Below are 20,000 nucleotides of genomic sequence, written 5' to 3'. Positions count from 1 at the left end.
GTGGTCAATTGTACGGAATATGTACTTCACTGTGCAACCTACTAATAAAAGTTTCAATCAATCAATCAATGGTCCCTTCAAGCTCCGGCCTTTAGCTTTCTGAAAATGTGCCCCCCCCCCCAAAACAATTTAGTTGAATTTCTCTCTTCTTATAGATCGACTGCAGACCCTCTTAAGATTCATCCAAACCTTAGAAGTACAAGTTGCAATTGCCACAATATCCTTCAGAACTCTGCCACTTTTCTCCTACTCAAGGGATCTTTGGACAGTGGATTCCAAACCATTATTCTAAAGATCAGGGGCCGTACTTATCAAGCTTCTTAGAATGACTCCTAAGAAGTCTGCTAAGAGTTGACTTAAGAGTAAATACATTCTTCGCTGAAAGCTGCACTTAAAAGTTAGTTACAAGCGTCTTACTCACACTTTCAGCAAAGTGTAGGACTGAATCTTAAGTGTCACACTCAGAGCTGAATTACGACATTACTATGTGCCGTAAACGCAATTTTAGGTGACGTCATTTCTGTGTCCATAGAAATGACCAATCACGGAAGGGAATCCGTTGTTTAAGAATAAAGAAATATCTTGGAAATATTTAAGTGGACAATGGGAGTGTATATTTTGACAATAAACTACAAAATAATACAAAACAAACTAGTCCCCGCCGGCACTCACGCTACCGCTCCCTCTCTTCTCTCGCCCACACACTCACTGACGTCACTCACCTCACGGCCACACACATACGCTACTGTCATAACATTTTCTTTCCAATTCATTAATTAGGCAACTAATTTGAAACTGGTGTGGGTGGCTCTATGTATACTAGCCCACTGCAGACACATGCAGAAATCAACAAGGAATCGAAAAGTATTAAATCTGTGACAAAAATAATATCCGCTCTGTCTAAACGATACCGTTTGATCAGCTGCTCGTCATCAAAAAAACAACAACATTGTTCCGTTCCCTGAACGTTCGCGCACGTCTCTCTCGCCTCAGTGCCATCCCCTGCTGGCAACTCCTAACCACTTAGGACACCTCTGAAGGTCTCTTAAATATCGTGGAGAGTAGGAGTGATTCTTAGACTTAAGAACGTTGATAAAAAGCTTTTATTCTTAAGTTTGAGAGTAGGACTAAATTTCGCAAATTCTCAGGACTTAAGTGTAAAATGGCACTCTAAGAAGCTTGATAAGTACGGCCCCAGTTCAACAAGTTGCGCCTGTTTGCCTTTTTCTTTGGCTTTCGTGGGTTCCCGACTTTAAAAAGATGGACCAGCTTCCACAAGGGAAAAGGACAACAAAGTTGTAAATGTAACAAAAACCTTTTATCCTACCAAAGAATGAACGTGGATAAACCGCTCAGTAGCATTAACGCTACAGACACTCCAGACTGTGTTTACTAAAACAACTTTTAAACTGTCTTAATTCCAGCATCAAGACCGCACACACAATGCAATATAATAATAATAGTGGATTAAAATGGACTCACCAGTGAAAACGGCCAGAACTAAGACGGCAAGGACCTTCATGGTTGTTGGATCTAAGTAACAAAAGAAGACCATCAGGTTAGCGTTCGGCAGGCAGAGAAGAAGTTCCGCGTCTTTCTTACCTGTGAGATTCTCTGAGAGTGAACTCTGCAGTGCTTCTGCCCAGCTGAGGTTCTCCTGCGGCTTTTATAGCAAAGCGCTCGCTAATGATCCCAAAGTCCAGGTGCTTGCTGCCTCGCTGTAACTCCGCTATCTTCATCGATGTCGTGTGGCGACCCCGTTCAGGCACACGCGGCATCACCGCGGCAGATTGGATGTTCCTTCTCATCGCTCTGCGGTTTACATAACGTTTGATTCGGTTGACTTGCCTCTGATTATCATATCTATAAAAGTCCAGTGTTGCACACCGCTAACCTAGCAAGAAATTCTTACATTCTTCTGGGTCAAAGTTCCGATGACGGTCCCAGTGAGTCAGTGGGGCCAAAGGTCATCAGATTGTGCCTCCGTCAGCCTCTCAAGGAGGAACAATGGTGACATCTACACACTTTGTTCCCTATTTCCAACCAGACAACAATGTTGATTCATCCTAGTGTCTGATCACCAGGAGTTGTCATTTACCACATAAATGGCCACTCTTTGGACACCCGTTAGTTTAATTTGGTGTGTTTCATATGTGGTCTCTTTATTATTATTTTGTTTTACTATAACGATTGAATCAAGAATACGCTTGTTTAAAGTCCAGCGTTCTCAACATAGAGCTGTTATCTTGCGTTATCTGGACACCATTCAGTGTCTGCCCACATTTCCTCACTGCTTTTTCTTTGCTTTTGGACAATAAGAGGGGAAAATATAACTATTGAAAGGACTTGAAATATGACTTTCCTCCTCGTAGTGAAAAATGGTTAGTAAGTAAAGTAAGTACATTTTATTCATATATATATATTAGAGATGTCCGATAATGGCTTTTTTGCCGATGTCCGATATTCCGATATTGTCCAACTCTTAATTACCGATTCCGATATCAACCGATACCGGTTATATACAGTTTTGTTGTGATGCCCCGATGGATGCACCGCAGACGTGAGCACATCACCCCTATATTAGCGTCCCTTCACTGGCTCCCTGTGCGTTACCGAATCAACTTTAAACTCCTTTTATTTGTTTTTAAATGTCTAAACAACCTCGCGCCAACATATCTCTCCGACCTCCTTCAGCCTTACTGCCCCACCCGATCCCTAAGATCAGCCGATCAGCGGCTACTGACGGTCCCGGACACAAGGCTGAAGCTCAGAGGTGACAGAGCTTTCGCCGCTGCTGCTCCCAAGCTCTGGAACGACCTACCTCTGAGTGTTAGACAAGCCTCCTCTTTTCCTGTTTTTAAATCTCTCTTAAAAACATACTTTTATTCCATGGCTTTTAACACTGAGTGATATCCATCCTGCAATGGCGCCCCGTAATACACCTGCTGTGAACCTCTTTTTATGTTTTATTTATTTTATTTATTTTTTATCGTGTTCTGTTTGTGTTGTGTTGTGTTTGCTCGGTTCTCGTATTATCTTTTAACCTGCCCATTGTACAGCACTTTGGCTACCCCTGTGGTAAATTTTAAATGCGCTTTATAAATAAAGTTGATTTGATTTGATGCATTAAACAATGTAACAAGGTTTTCCAAAATAAATCAACTCAAGTTATGGAAAAAAATGTATATATACAAGTACCTTGATGGTTTTAATGTGATGATCCATTGCCCGGATCATGTTTTGTTTTAGTGTAAGACTCCCTTAGTTCTGTTTCAGCACCCCCTGGGTTTGTGTTTCTTGGTTGCCATGGGTGCTGATTATTTTCACCTGCCTCTGATTAGCATTCGGGGACGCTCACCTGCTCCCGGACCCTAATCAGAGAGCTATTTATTCCTGCCTTTCGCCACACTCGGTGTGGCTGTTTTGTTTGCTTCGTGCAACATTTACTTTTGATGATTACCTTTGCTTTAGCCTCCCGTGCTATCGGCACGCTTTCCTGCATTTTTTTATTCTTGAAATATTTATGGAAAATAAATCACCCGGAGTTCCGTCTGCATTTTGGGGAAACGATCCTAGCATTACCATGCCACCCAAGCGTAACATTTAATCTACATTCAAAACATTTCCTTATGATCTAGATTAGAGATGTCCGATAATGGCTTTTTTGCCGATATCCGATATTCTGATACTGTCCAACTCTTAATTACCATTCCGATACCAACCGATACCGATATATACAGTCGTGGAATTAACACATTATTACGCCTAATTTAGTTGTGATGCCCCGCTGGATGCATTAAACAATGTAACAAGGTTTTCCAAAATAAATCAACTCAAGTTATGGAAAAAAAAAATGCCAACATGGCACTGCCATATTTATTATTGAAGTCACAAAGTGCATTCTTTTTTTTAACATGCCTCAAAACAGCAGCTTGGAATTTGGGACATGCTGAGAGAGCATGAGGAGGTTGAGGTGGGTGGGATTGAGGTGGGGGGCGGGGGGGAGTAGCGGGGGGTGTATATTGTAGCGTCCCGGAAGAGTTAGTGCTGCAAGGGGTTCTGGGTATTTGATCTGTTGTGTTTATGTTGTGTTACGGTGCGGATGTTCTCCCGAAATGTGTTTGTCATTCTTGTTTGGTGTGGGTTCACAGTGTGGCGCATATTTGTAACAGTGTTAAAGTTGTTTATACGGGCACCCTCAGTGTGACCTGTATGGCTGTTGACCAAATATGCATGGCATTCACTTGTGTGTGTGTGAAAAGCCGTAGGTATTACGTGATTGGACCGGTACGCAAAGGCAGTGCCTTTAAGGTTTATTGGCGCTCTGTACTTCTCCCTACGTCCGTGTACACAGCGGCATTTTAAAAAGTCATAAATGTTACTTTTTGAAACCGATATCGATAATTTCCGAACCCATACCGATAATTTCCGATATTACATTTTAAAGCATTTATCGGCCGATATTATCGGACATCTCTAATATATATACATACATTATATAGAACATTTATAACACAGAGATTTACAGAAGCAGAAAACAAGTACAACACGTAGAGCAGGGGTCACCAACGTGGTGCCCGCGGGCACCAGGTAGCCCGTAAGGACCAGATGAGTAGCCCGCCGGCCTGTTCTAAAAATAGCTCAAATAGCAGCACTTACCAGTGAGCTGCCTCTATTTTTTAAATTGTATTTATTTACTAGCAAGCTGGTCTCGCTTTGCCCGACATTTTTAATTCTAAGAGAGACAAAACTCAAATAGAATTTGAAAATCCAAGAAAATATTTTAAAGACTTGGTCTTCACTTGTTTAAATAAATTCATTAATTTTTTTACTTTGCTTCTTATAACTTTCAGAAAGACAATTTTAAAGAAAAAATACAACCTTAAAAATGATTTTAGGATTTTTAAACACATATACCTTTTTACCTTTGAAATTCCTTCCTCTTCTTTCCTGACAATTTAAATCGATGTTCAAGTAAAACATTTTTTTATTATTGTAAAGAATAATAAATACATTTTAATTTAATTCTTCATTTTAGCTTCTGTTTTTTTGACGAAGAATATTTGTGAAATATTTCTTCAAACTTATTATGATTAAAATTCAAAAAAAATATTCTGGCAAATCTAGAAAATCTGTAGAATAAAATTTGAATCTTATTTCAAAGTCTTTTGAATTTATTTTTAAAATTTTTGTTCTGGAAAATCTAGAAGAAATAATGATTTGTCTTTGTTAGAAATATAGCTTGGTCCAATTTGTTATATATTCTAACAAAGTGTAGATTGGATTTTAACCTATTTAAAACATGTCATCAAAATTCTAAAATTAATCTTAATCAGGAAAAATTACTAATGATGTTCCATAAATTATTTTTTTAATTTGTTCAAAAAGATTCGAATTAGCTAGTTTTTCTCTTCTTTTTTCGGTTGAATTTTGAATTTTAAAGAGTCGAAAATGAAGATAAACTATGCTTCAAAATGTAATTGTCATTTTTTTCGTGTTTTCTCCTCTTTTAAACCGTTCAATTAAGTGTAAATATCATTAATTATTAATAATAACATAGAGTTAAAGGTAAATTAAGCAAATTGGCTATTTCTGGCAATTTATTTAAGTGTGTATCAAACTGGTAGCCCTTCGCATTAATCACTACCCAAGAAGTAGCTCTTGGTTCCAAAAAGGTTGCTGACCCCTGACTTATAGGAACTAGTTAACTGGCATACTATGAACATGTAGAAAATAAATTATAGTTAATTATTGGACCAGAACCAAAACAATATGAGTGCAACACGGGGCATCCTAAATAGATTAACCAAAGAAATCAAACAAAGTACCAATATGATTCAGTTAAGAGACTGTTCAAACTACAAGTGTTCACAAAGTACACAGAACAATGATTATGGTGAACATCTTGAACCCTTTTTTTTGTTTGTTTGTTTGTTTTTTTTATAAAGATGATGTATTTAATATGTGTTTACTTACTATGGTATATTATTTATGTATTATTTATTCACTGTTCTGTTACAGAGAACAAGTAAATGGTATGAAAAGGGGTAGGATTAAATAAGCTCAGCTTCTTCCTACTCCTTTTCGGACGTGCTGTAACGAAACAACTGGAAATATGTGAAGCATTACATTGTATCAATATATCTTATATTATAATTGTGCATTTAAGATGTGACTTTAAGGTTTTACTACTTACGTATAAAATACTACACGGTCTGCACTAGCCACAACGACGTCCTCGGCTCAGATCCCACATCAGGGCAAGGAAAAACTCAACCCAATGGGACAATGAGAAACTTTGGAGGGGACCACAGATGTGGGTCCCCCAACCCCTGGGCGACCGGTGCAATGGACGTCGAGTGGATCTAGCATAATATTGTGAGAGTCCAGTCCATAGTGGATCTAACATAATAGTGAGATTCCAGTCCATAGTGGATCTAACATAATAGTGTGAGAGTCCAGTCCATAGTGGATCTAACATAATAGTGTGAGAGTCCAGTCCATAGTGGATCTAACATAATAGTGGGAGTCCAGTCCATAGTGGATCTAACATAATATTGTGAGAGTCCAGTCCATAGTGGATCTAACATAATAGTGTGAGAGTCCAGTCCATAGTGGATCTAACATAATAGTGTGAGAGTCCTGTCCATAGTGGATCTAACATGATATTGTGAGAGTCCAGTCCATAGTGGATCTAACATAATAGTGTGAGAGTCCTGTCCATAGTGGATCTAACATAATATTGTGAGAGTCCAGTCCATAGTGGATCTAACATAATAGTGGGAGTCCAGTTCATAGTGGATCTAGCATAATATTGTGAGAGTCCAGTCCATAGTGGATCTAACATAATATTGTGAGAGTCCAGTCCATAGTGGATCTAACATAATAGTGGGAGTCCAGTCCATAGTGGATCTAGCATAATATTGTGAGAGTCCAGTCCATAGTGGATCTAACATAATAGTGGGAGTCCAGTCCATAGTGGATCTAACATAATAGTGGGAGTCCAGTCCATAGTGGATCTAACATAATATTGTGAGAGTCCAGTCCATAGTGGATCTAACATAATAGTGTGAGAGTCCAGTCCATAGTGTATCTAACATAATAGTGAGAGTCCAGTCCATAGTGGATCTAACATAATAGTGTGAGAGTCCAGTCTATAGTGGATCTAACATAATATTGTGAGAGTCCAGTCCATAGTGGATCTAACATAATATTGTGAGAGTCCAGTCCATAGTGGATCTAACATAATAGTGTGAGAGTCCAGTCCATAGTAGATCTAACATAATAGTGAGAGTCCAGTCCATAGTGGATCTAACATAATAGTGTGAGAGTCCAGTCCATAGTGGATCTAACATAATATTGTGAGAGTCCAGTCCATAGTGGATCTAACATAATAGTGTGAGAGTCCAGTCCATAGTAGATCTAACATAATATTGTGAGAGTCCAGTCCATAGTGGATCTAACATAATAGTGTGAGAGTCCAGTCCATAGTGGATCTAACATAATAGTGTGAGAGTCCAGTCCATAGTGGATCTAACATAATATTGTGAGAGTCCAGTCCATAGTGGATCTAACATAATAGTGTGAGAGTCCAGTCCATAGTGGATCTAACATAATAGTGTGAGAGTCCAGTCCATAGTGGATCTAACATAATAGTGTGAGAGTCCAGTCCATAGTGGATCTAACATAATAGTGAGAGAGTCCAGTCCATAGTGGATCTAACATAATAGTGTGAGAGTCCAGTCCATTGTGGATCTAACATAATATTGTGAGAGTCCAGTCCATAGTGGATCTAACATAATATTGTGAGAGTCCAGTCCATAGTGGATCTAGCATAATATTGTGAGAGTCCAGTCCATAGTGGATCTAACATAATAGTGTGAGAGTCCAGTCCATAGTGGATCTAACATAATATTGTGAGAGTCCAGTCCATAGTGGATCTAACATAATATTGTGAGAGTCCAGTCCATAGTGGATCTAACATAATAGTGTGAGAGTCCAGTCCATAGTGGATCTAACATAATAGTGTGAGACTCCAGTCCATAGTGGATCTAACATAATATTGTGAGAGTCCAGTCCATAGTGGATCTAACATAATAGTGTGAGAGTCCAGTCCATAGTGGATCTAACATAATATTGTGAGAGTCCAGTCCATAGTGGATCTAACATAATATTGTGAGAGTCCAGTCCATAGTGGATCTAACATAATAGTGGGAGTCCAGTCCATAGTGGATCTAACATAATAGTGTGAGAGTCCAGTCCATTGTGGATCTAACATAATAGTGTGAGAGTCCAGTCCATAGTGGATCTAACATAATAGTGTGAGAGTCCAGTCTATAGTGGATCTAACATAATATTGTGAGAGTCCAGTCCATAGTGGATCTAACATAATATTGTGAGAGTCCAGTCCATAGTGGATCTAACATAATAGTGTGAGAGTCCAGTCCATAGTAGATCTAACATAATATTGTGAGAGTCCAGTCCATAGTGGATCTAAATTGAGTGGTAGAACACAAAAGGTTCAGGTTGAGGGTGTCTGGTCAAACATGTTGCCTATTCAAAACGGTGTCCCCAGGACTCCATATTGGGTCCCATTTAGGGTAGTATACATTGGTACTGAGAAAGTACCACGGTACTAATAACTTAAAAATATATACTGTCCCTGAAAAATACTTTTTTTTTTTTTTTTACAGGCATGAAGATGTGCCGTCGTCACGTCGCGACGTTGCTGTTTTTACGCGTGGAGAAGCAGGTTGAGGCAACACACGCAGGGAGTACTTTGAAGCAGAAACGGTGTGGAGACCGAAAGACCGAACTAATCATGAAGGTAAGGCTATAACTAGAGATGTCCGATAATATCGGCCGATAAATGCTTTAAAATGTAATATCGTAAATTATCAGTATCGGTTTCAAAATGATCGGTATCTGTTTAAAAAACTAAAATGTATGACTTTTTAAACGTTGCTGTGTACACGGACGTAGGGAGAAGTACAGAGCGCCAATAAACCTTAAAGGCACTGCCTTTGCGTGCCGGCCTAGTCACATATCTTTTCACACACACAAGTGAATGCAAGGCATACTTGGTCAACAGCCATACAGGTCACACTGGTGACCGTATAAACAACTTTAACACTGTTACAAATATGCGCCACACTGTGAACCCACACCAAACAAGAATGACAAACACATTCCGGGAGAACATCCGCACCGTAACACAACATAAACACAACAGCACAAACACCCAGAACCCCTTGCAACACTAACTCTTCCGGGACGCTACAATATACACCCCCCGCTACCCCCTACCCCCCACCTCAACCTCCTCATGCTCTCTCAGGGAGAGCATGTCCCAAATTCCAAGCTGCTGTTTTGAGGCATGTTAAATAAAATAATGCACTTTGTGACTTCAATAATAAATATGGCAGTGCCATGTTGGCATTTTTTTCCATAACTTCAGTTGATTTATTTTGGAAAACCTTGTTACGTTGTTTCATGCATTCAGCGGGGCATCACAACTAAATTAGGCATAATAATGTGTTAATTCCACGACTGTATATATCGGTAATCGGTTGATATCGGAATCGCTAATTAAGAGTTGGACAATATCGGGATATCGGCAAAAAAGCCATTATCGGACATACATATATATGTATGTGTATGTATTTATGTATGTGTATATATATATGTATGTATATATATATGTATTTGTATATATATATGTATGTATATATATATGTATTTGTATATATATATGTATGTATATGTATATATATATATATATATATATATATATATATATATATATATATATATATTCTAACTTGTAAAATACAGCAAGTGTGAGGTGGCTAACAATGCAGCTAATGGGAGTAAACTATTCCGCCCACTAAATAACCATCCAAAAACCTCCAACAATCCTTCGATTACATGTTGTGACCTGAATATTAACCAAATATTAACGATATTGTTATTATAAGCGCTAATGCAGACACACTATTTTAGCAGCTCCATAATCACAGAGCGCTAACTAGCTTATGCTGCTATATTGACATACTGAGCAAGTGACCAGCTGTTGCTACTTCGCCTCTGAGTTGGTGAATGTTATATCTAGATTATATTATTACTGGACAGTAGAAGGCTGTGGCCATAAACCGAGAAGTTGGTCAAGTTTGACATCCAACTTATATCCGGAGATGGCGAGAAAGACACAAACATTTTTTTTAAGCCTTGATGAGAATTATGTATAATTTTTCATCTAAACGTGAAGATATGAGCATTCCATCGGGCCGCATCCCAGTGAGAGCAGACATTGTACAGTAAGTGGTTGTTTTATTATGTCCGTAATATATAAATCTTGTTTAGCATTTAGCAATGCCGCTACGTGATGCTTAGCGTGTCTCTAAAGCTTAATCTGTTTGGCACACAGCTGCTAAAACATATTGTTCATTCTCCTTATATTCAGGCTCAAAAATATAAGCTTCTCGATCATATTTTGTCCCAGAGTAATCGTTGTTGGCTCTCATGAAATCTGTCATGATTAGTAGTTCTTATTGTTGTCGGAAGGAAATGGCGAACCTTGCGAAGTGTCTGTGAAAGTAATATATTTTTAGTAATAGTGTTTTTGGATGTTTTTAGAGCGCTTCATAGGCGGAATAGAGCGACTCCCATTGACTCGATTGTTAGCTGACTTTTGCTAGTGTTTATTTACAAGTTAGAATTGATTAAAAAAAGAAAAACATGTGTTCTTGTCTTGTGAATGATACGCGAAATTCCCCGAAAAAGTGCAGTTCCCCTTTAAGGAGTATGTGAGTATAATATGCACACGTTTTCTCTTTGAACGCTGATGATTATGAACTGATGCCATTTTTAACGGTAATTGTATTCGGTTTTTTTTGTTTTTAATTTGTATTTAATAGTTGTTTTTACGTTTATTTTATTTGAAATCTATTTGTACTGCTATTAATTTTAGTTTTTCCTATATTCCATATTTTTTCCTTTTTTAGTGTTGTATTTAAAGTAATTTAATACGGATTGTATTTGTATGTTTTCTCAATTGCTTTGTAAATTAGTGATGTGCGGATCAATACTGAAATATCGATACCGCAGATACCAGATCTTAATGCTCTAATATCAATCTTAAAATCAAAATATATACTTTTGATACTTTAGTTCAGGAGTGTCCAAACTTTTTCCACCGAGGGATACTGAAAAGTCAAAGTAAGCAGGGGCCATATTGATTTTTTTTATTTATTTTATTAAATGTTAAAAGAAATAACAAATACCTATTGTGTCAGCTACGTATTATAGGTGACTAAGTATATTATGATTATTTATTAGTTAAAACTTTTCAGCTTTGTTTCATCATATACCGATTACTTTGCTCTTTTTTCTGACATTTTTACTATTGTTTTATCCTCATTTAAGAATAGAATAACAATATGAATAATACATTTACCTGCATAACAGTGTGTCAAATATTCTGCCTGTACCAAAATATTAATGTTCATCTTTATTATAGTTCATAAGTTAGTATTTAATTTTTTTAATAAACTAACTAAACTTTCTTCATAATTTAAGTATATTTTATTTTTACTTTCTATTATTTTAGATCAGGGGTGTCTACATTTTTCCACCAAGGACCGCATGCTGAAAAGTCAAGTATGGGGGTGGGGTATATTTTTTTATTTTAAAAACTAATCATTAAAAAAAAAGAAGTGTTTATTTATATATATATATATATATATATATATATATATATATATATATATATATATATATATATATATATATATATATATATATATATATATATATATGTATATGTATATATGTATATGTATATATGCATGTATATATATATATGTATATATATATACATATATATATGCATGTATATATATATATGCATATATATATATTTATATATATATATTTATATATTTATATATATATGCATGTATATATATATGCATATATATATATTTATATATATATGCATATGCATATATATATGCATATATATATTTATATATATATGCATATGCATATATATATATATATGCATATATATATAAATATATATGCATATGCATATATATGTATATGTATATATATATGCATATATATATATATATTTATATATATATGTACTGTATATATATGCATATATATATTTATATATATATGCATATGCATATTTATATATATATGCATTTTTTTTTTTTTTTTTATATATATATATAAAAAACCATGTGCTGAAAATGTTTATTTTCCCTCAGGGATTAATAAAGTATCTCTGATTGTGATATACACACATATATACACATTGACAAAACTTTGTGTTAACGGTGACTAAGTATATTGTTATTAATTATTAGTTTAAACATTTCAGGGTTTTTTTTATCGGTATCACCGATAACAGCCTGAATTTGACTTGGTACAGGAAAGGAAAGAAAATCAGTGGTATCGCACTTCACTATTGTAAATGTCTATCCTCGGTATCGTAAAGCTGGGCTCGGGATGGCGCGCGCTATTTACTTGTATAAATATTCTGTGTTTGTTTACAATTAAAAACAATGAAGTCAAAAAAAAAAAAAAAAGCTATCCATTGAGGGACTTACGACAAAGATGGCCAACATGTGTTGTGCATTGTAGCCTCAGTGGTCATGTGACCTTTTTGTGACAACCTGGCATGGACTCCTGGACTTTGCCTCCTGCAGGACAACTCATGAAAGCTGGGTGTATATATGCACACACACACACACACACACACACAAACACTCACACACACATCCACAAAGAGCAGGTGAGGATTTGGCCGACCAAAAAAGAAGCTTTCGTGCAGGCTGAACTTCAACTAACCGCTATTTCTGTTTCCCCCAGCAAGACACAATCATGAGGGTCTTTGTGCTTTTGGCTTTGGCCGTCTTCTCTGGTAAGCCGCAAACTTCCAGAAAAAGATGTTGGTTTTTTTGTTGGTTTTTTTTTACAAACGGTAATAATCAACAAACCATCTTCATTCTTTAGGCTGCAATGCCAACCTTTTTCACGCCGACGCCCCCAAGCCTCAGCTGGAGGTTCTGACCGACGCCTTCTGGGACTACGTGGCCAAGGCCACCCAGACGGCTGACGACACCCTGCAGATGATGAGGAAGTCTCAGTTTGGAGAGGAAGTCAAGTAAGTCGGGGGACAAAAAAGTAGGATTAAAAACCACGTTCAATTGTTTAGCTGCATGTTTTTCAACCAATTCTCAACGCAGGGCTGCGACTATAAGCAAAACACATACTGTGTATATACTGCAAAAACTGCAATCTAAGTAAGATTAAATATCTCAAATAAGGGTGATTTTTGCTTATTTTCTGTCTGATAAGATAATTCTTCTCACTAAGCAGATTTTGTGTTAGAGTGTTTTACTTGTTTTAAAGGCCTACTAAAATTATTTTTTATTTATTTAAACGGGAATAGCAGATCCATTCTATGTGTCATACTTGATCATTTCGCGATATTGCCATATTTTTGCTGGAAGGATTTAGTAGAGAAAATCGACGATAAAGTTTGCAACTTTTGCTCGCTGATAAAAAAAAGCCTTGCCTGTAGCGGAAGTAGCGTGACGTCACAGGAGCTAGTATTCCTCACAATTCCCCGTTGTTTACAATGGAGCGAGAGAGATTCGGACCGACAAAGTGACGATTACCCCATTAATTTGAGCGAGGATGAAAGATTCGTAGATGAGGAACGTTACAGTGAAGGACTTGAGAGGCAGTGATGGACGTATCTTTTTTCGCTCTGACCGTGACTTAGGTACAAGCTGGCTCATTGGATTCCACACTCTCTCCTTTTTCTATTGTGGATCACGGATTTGTATTTTAAACCACCTGGGATACTATATCCTCTTGAAAATGAGAGTCGAGAACGCGAAATGGACATTCAGTGCCTTTTATCTCCACGACAATACATCGGCGAAATGCTTTAGCTACGAGCTAGCGTGATAGCATCGTGCTTTAACTGCATATAGAAACAAAAGAAATAAACCCCTGACTGGAAGGATAGATAGAAAATCAACAATACTATTAAACCGTGGACATGTAAATACACGGTTAATGCTTTCCAGGCTGGCGAAGGTTAACAATGCTGTGCTAACGACGCCATTGAAGCTAACTTAGCAACCGGACCGCACAGAGCTATGCTAAAAACATTAGCTCTCCACCTACGCCAGCCAGCCCTCATTTGCTCATCAACACCCGTGCTCACCTGCGTTCCAGCGATCGGCAGAAGGACGAAGGACTTCACCCGATGCGTTTGGCGGCCCGGAGACGTAGGATTGATTGATTGATTGAGACTTTTATTAGTAGGTTGCACAGTGAAGTACATATTCCGTACAATTGACCACTAAATGGTAACACCCGAATAAGTTTTTCAACTTGTTTAAGTCGGGGTCCACTTAAATTGATTCATGATACAGATATATACTATCATATATACTATCATCATAATACAGTCATCACACAAGATAGGAAGTCAAGGTGAGGTCGGCGGCTAGCGCGGCTAGCGCGGCTAGCGCGGCTAGCGCGTCTGCTCTCCAACAAAGTCCTCCTGGTTGTGTTGCTGTAGTCCGCTGCTAATACACTGATCCCCCCTACAACTGTCTTCTTTGCAGCCTTCATTGTTCATTAAACAAATTGCAAAAGATGTCCAGAATACTGTGGAATTATGAAATGAAAACAGAGCTTTTTGTATAGGATTCTACGGGGTACCATAACTTCCGTTACTCTGACTTCGTCACGCGCATACGTCATCATACCGCGACGTTTCAGCCATATATTTCCCGGGAAATTTTAAATGTCACTTTATAAGTTAACCCGGCCGTATTGGCATGTGTTGCAATGTTAAGATTTCATCATTGATGTATAAACTATCAGACTGCGTGGTCGGTAGTAGTGGCTTTCAGTAGGCCTTTAAGTGTTTTGCTTCTAAATGATCTCAGTAAGATATTACAGCTTGTTGCTGAGATTTGATGACCTATATTGAGTAAAACATGCTTGAAACTAGAATATCAAGTGTTGCAAAGCTGTGTCATCAACACTCACAAGTATAGAACTGCTTTTTTAAAGTAATAATCTCTTACTTCAAGCATGAAAAAAAAATCATGATGCCGAGCGCATATCATTATGTCAAGATAATAGCACTAGCATTTACTTCATTTGAGAATATTTTTCAACATATTGAGCAAAAAGGTCTCTTATTTTTCTACCAAGAAAAGTGCACTTGTTATTAGTGAGAATATACTTATTTTAAGGTATTTTTGGGTTCATCGAGGTTAGCTAATTTTTTGACTTGTTTTTGGAAAGTCTTGACAAGCCGAATTTTCTTGTTCATGTAAAATACCTCTCATTATTCTATTTTTAGGGTCCGCATGTACCCTGTATAAAGGACTCCCACAGGGAGTCCTTTGTACAGGGACAAAGGACACTATTGAAATTGTAAGGTTTTATTATTATTATTATACCGGCCGCCTCTTCGAGCTGCAATTTGACCCACTTAACATGCTTCAAAACTCACCAAATTTGACACAATCAGGACCTGCGAAAATTGCCATCTAATAAAAAAACCAAACCCCAAAAATCAAAATTGCGCTCTAGCGCCCCCTAGGAAAAAATCAAAAACAAACTGCCTGTTACTCCCACTAGGAAGGTCGTAGAGACATGAAACAAAAACCTGTATGTAGGTCTCACTTAGACCTACAATTCATAATGACACATCCTCGGGCAAAAGCCAACAGGAAGTTGGCAATTTCCCCTTCAAGACAAAAAATGCCTAAAAACACTAATTTTTGCGTCTTTGAGCTGTAATTTGACCCCCTTAAAATACTTCAAAACTCACCAAACTTTTCACACACATCGGGACTGGTGGAAATTGCGATCTAAAAAAAAACCGAACCCCAAAACTCAAAATTGCGCTCTAGCGCAATTTTTGAATAAAACAAGAGACAAAACTGCTCCTCAGAGGAAAACTCAGACAAAACTGCTTGTAACTTCCAGTAGGAACGTCTTACAGACATGAAACAAATACCTCTATGTAGGTCTCACCTAGACCTACATTTCATAGATTGACATCCTTCAGCAAAAATCTACAGGAAGTTTGATATCACCCCTTCAAAACTACATTTTTGTAAAAAACGATCACCAAACATCAAACATTATCTACTCTGAGCGCGTTTGTCGTTTCGGCTTCAAACTACTACAGGAGAGAGATTGAACCCTTCTGATTAAAAGTTGACGAACGCGTTTCGATACGTGCTACCGTTTTATTTTACGAGCCTTCAAAGAAAAGAACCACTGTGCCGCGGCACCTAGGAAAAAAACACAGACACAACTTCCTCTAACTCCCAGTACGAATATCGTAGAGACATGAAACAAAAACCTCTATGTAGGTCTGACTTAGAGCTAGATTTCATACACTGACATCCTTCAGCAAAAATCAACAGGAAGTTGGCAATCACCCCTTCAAAACAAAAGTTTCATAAAAACACTCATTTTTGCCTCTTTGAGCTGTAATTTGAGCGCCTTAAAATACTTCAAAACTCACCAAACTTTTTACACACATCAGGACTGGCGGAAATTGCGATTTAATTAGGACTAGCACCTGCCAAAATGCGGACCCGACCAACGCTGCTTGCAGCTTTAATTTTTTCTTGTTTTTGAACACTGACTTTTTGCAGTGTAGGGCTTCACCATCTGTGCGTAAAGCATACTGCAAAAACTGAAATCTAAGTAAGATTAAATATCTCAAATAAGGGTGATATTTGCTTATTTTCTGTCTGATAAGATAATTCTTCTCACTAAGCAGATTTTATGTTAGAGTGTTTTACTTGTTTTAAGGGTTTTGGTCAAATGATCTCAGTAAGATATTACAGCTTGTTGCTGAGATTTGATGACCTATATTGAGTAAAACATGCTTGAAACTAGAATATCAAGTGTTGCAAAGCTGTGTCATCAACACTCACAAGTATAAAACTACTTTTTTAAAGTAATCATTTCTTATTTCAAGCATGAACAAAACAATTCATGACTTTGACACAATTGTGTCTCATATTAAAACAGATGACAGCCAAATGGACTTTGCTGTTTTATTTTCAATGAAACAATAGAAAATATGTACCGTATTTTTCGGAGTATAAGTCGCACCGGCCGAAAATGCATAATAAAGAAGGGGAAAAAAACATATATAAGTCGCACTGGAGTATAAGTCGCATTTTTGGGGGGAATGTATTTGATAAAAGCCAACACCAAGAATAGACATTTGAAAGGCAATTTAAAAGAAATAAAGAATAGTGAACAACAGGCTGAATAAGTGTACGTTATATGAGGCATAAATAACCAACTGGTATGTTAACGTAACATATTATGGTAAGAGTCATTCAAATAACTATAACATATAGAACAGGGGTCACCAACGCGGTGCCCGCGGGCACCAGGTCGCCCGTGAGGACCAGATGAGTAGCCCGCTGGCCTGTTCTAAAAATAGCTCAAATAGCAGCACTTACCAGTGAGCTGCCTCTATTTTTTAAATTGTATTTATTTACTAGCAAGCTGGTCTCGCTTTGCTCGACATTTTTAATTCTAAGAGAGACAAAACTCAAATAGAATTTGAAAATCCAAGAAAATATTTTAAAGACTTGGTCTTCACTTGTTTAAATAAATTCATTAATATTTTTACTTTGCTTCTTATAACTTTCAGAAAGACAATTTTAGAGAAAAAATACAACCTTAAAAATGATTTTCGGATTTTTAAACACATTTACCTTTTTACCTTTGAAATTCCTTCCTCTTCTTTCCTGACAATTGAAATCAATGTTCAAGTAAATTTTTTTTTTTTACCGTAAAGAATAATAAATACATTTTAATTTAATTCTTCATTTTAGCTTCTGTTTTTTTCGACAAATAATATTTGTGAAATATTTCTTCAAACTTATTATGATTAAAATTCCAAAAAATTATTATCTGGCAAATCTAGAAAATCTGTAGAATCAAATTTAAATCTTATTTCAAAGTCTTTTGAATTTATTTTAAAATTTTTGTTTTGGAAAATCTAGAAGAAATAATGATTTGTCTTTGTTAGAAATATAGCTTGGTCCAATTTGTTATATATTCTAACAAAGTGCAGATTGGATTTTAACCTATTTAAAACATGTCATCAAAATTCTAAAATTAATCTTAATCAGGAAAAATTACTAATGATGTTCCATAAATTCTTTTTTTTATTTTTTCAAAAAGATTCGAATTAGCTAGTTTTTCTCTTCTTTTTTTCGGTTCAATTTTGAATTTTAAAGAGTCGAAATTGAAGATAAACTATGTTTCAAAATGTAATTGTCATTTTTTTTGTGTTTTCTCCTCTTTTAAACAGTTCAATTAAGTGTAAATATCATTAATTATTAATAATAACATAGAGTTAAAGGTAAATTGAGCAAATTGGCTATTTCTGGCAATTTATTTAAGTGTGTATCAAACTGGTAGCCCTTCGCATTAATCACTACCCAAGAAGTAGCTCTTGGTTCCAAAAAGGTTGGTGACCCCTGACATAGAACATGCTATACGTTTACCAAACAATCTGTCACTCCTAATCGCTAAATCCCATGAAATCTTATACGTCTAGTCTCTTACGTGAATGAGCTAAATAATATTATTTGATATTTTACGGTAATGTGTTAATAATTTCACACATAAGTCGCTCCTGAGTATAAGTCGCACCCCCCGGCCAAACTATGAAAAAAACTGCGACTTATAGTCCGGAAAATACGGTACTATATTTGTCGTTATTTATATTTTCTGAATAAATGATGTGATAATGTTCATCAGTCAACTCATTGGTGTTCATTTTCAATCTATCAAGTTAAAAAAAAATTATATCAAAATCAAATTACAGCATGGTATTTATGTAGTTTGCTCATTTTCCTCTACTGGTGCACTAACATGTGGTTTATTTTGTACATATGTAGCATCATCTACAACAGACCTGGGCAAACTAAGGCCCGGGGTCCACATGCGGCCCGTTGAGCTTTTCAATCTGGCCCGTCGGACATTCCCAAATAATTTTTTTAGATCTTTCAGATGGAAAGTGTAGCTGCCATTATGATGTGCAGTCATGTTTTCTAATGACCGTAAGTCTTCAACTATACTAAGTATTTAAATAGTTTGAATCTGCGCTTATGGATGATATACCAGTTACTATGGTAATCTAATTAGTTGCTATGGTCATCTAATTAGTTACTATGGTCATCTAATTAGTTACTACGTTTAACTACGTCACAGCAGCTCAGACGAGGCACCAAGCAGTGTGGGCGGGAAGCGTTTCCACAGACGCTGAAGGAGATTTTCACAACAAAGTTCTAAAGCTTAGTGATATATAGAATAGAATAGAAAGTACTTTATTGATCCCTGGGGGGGAATTCAGCAAATATCAGATATATCAGATTGTAGGTGGGTTTATTTTGTACCCTTCGCGTTCATATTTCACTGTTTGTTGCATTTTGGTTGCGTTTCACTTGATTGTAAAATATGTAGATGGAAAGGGGGTGTGACATTCATATTTTGTCAATATTCAGTGTTTTATCGTTCATAGAAAAATGTAAAATTCCATTGTTTTTTAAGGCGGGTCTGTCATGACGTTTTTAGCATTCAGTCAGACATTATTGTGAGGTTTTGTATTAATGTTCCGGCCCCCAGACACATTTTTTTCTCTAAATGTGGCCCCCCAAGTCAAAATAATTGCCCAGGCCTGATCTACAAAGATACAAAGAATTGCTATTGCGACATCCCTGATTTAGAGCATGTAGCAGCCCTCCCTGCAAAATGATATTCCATTTATCAGTGACAAAGTTGTCTATTGGTGGACTCACGGCATCTCACTGTTGCGTCTTGTAGCGCTCGTCTGGCCGAGAGCGCCGACATCGCCAGCAAATACGCGAGCACCTTGAAGGAGAATCTCCCCTCGACAGCCGAGG

The 20,000-nt window shown here is 36.8% G+C and overlaps 2 protein-coding genes across 4 annotated transcripts in view; one reads left to right on the top strand and one right to left on the bottom strand.

Moving 5' to 3' along the window:
* The window catches only part of LOC133660441 (apolipoprotein A-IV-like), a 15,332-nt gene extending 2,437 nt beyond the window's left edge, over positions 1 to 12,895 (bottom strand). Inside the window, exons 1-4 of the mRNA XM_062063943.1 lie at positions 12,621 to 12,895; positions 1,913 to 2,033; positions 1,603 to 1,812; positions 1,483 to 1,533 (exon numbers count right to left, since the gene is read on the bottom strand). Of these exons, the coding sequence (XP_061919927.1) occupies positions 1,483 to 1,522 (40 nt within the window). The 5' untranslated portion in view covers positions 1,523 to 1,533; positions 1,603 to 1,812; positions 1,913 to 2,033; positions 12,621 to 12,895. The remainder of the gene's footprint in view (positions 1 to 1,482; positions 1,534 to 1,602; positions 1,813 to 1,912; positions 2,034 to 12,620) is intronic.
* The window catches only part of LOC133660440 (apolipoprotein A-I-like), a 37,201-nt gene that overhangs the window by 16,555 nt on the left and 646 nt on the right, over positions 1 to 20,000 (top strand). Inside the window, exons 2-5 of one of the 3 annotated variants that reach the window (XM_062063940.1) lie at positions 8,694 to 8,827; positions 12,883 to 12,934; positions 13,027 to 13,177; positions 19,921 to 20,000. The exon at positions 19,921 to 20,000 is cut by the window's right edge and continues 646 nt beyond it. In XM_062063940.1, the coding sequence (XP_061919924.1) occupies positions 8,696 to 8,827; positions 12,883 to 12,934; positions 13,027 to 13,177; positions 19,921 to 20,000 (415 nt within the window). In that variant the 5' untranslated portion in view covers positions 8,694 to 8,695. Of the gene's footprint in view, positions 1 to 8,693; positions 8,828 to 12,715; positions 12,806 to 12,882; positions 12,935 to 13,026; positions 13,178 to 19,920 lie in introns of those variants that run through there. The other 2 variants (XM_062063941.1, XM_062063942.1) reach the window with 2 other exon arrangements.

The sequence above is a fragment of the Entelurus aequoreus genome, linkage group LG11 (assembly GCF_033978785.1).
Source record: "Entelurus aequoreus isolate RoL-2023_Sb linkage group LG11, RoL_Eaeq_v1.1, whole genome shotgun sequence".
Lineage (NCBI taxonomy): Eukaryota > Metazoa > Chordata > Actinopteri > Syngnathiformes > Syngnathidae > Entelurus > Entelurus aequoreus.
The sequence above is the reverse complement of the archived record's forward strand: the minus strand, read 5'-3'. Positions and strand labels throughout refer to the sequence as shown.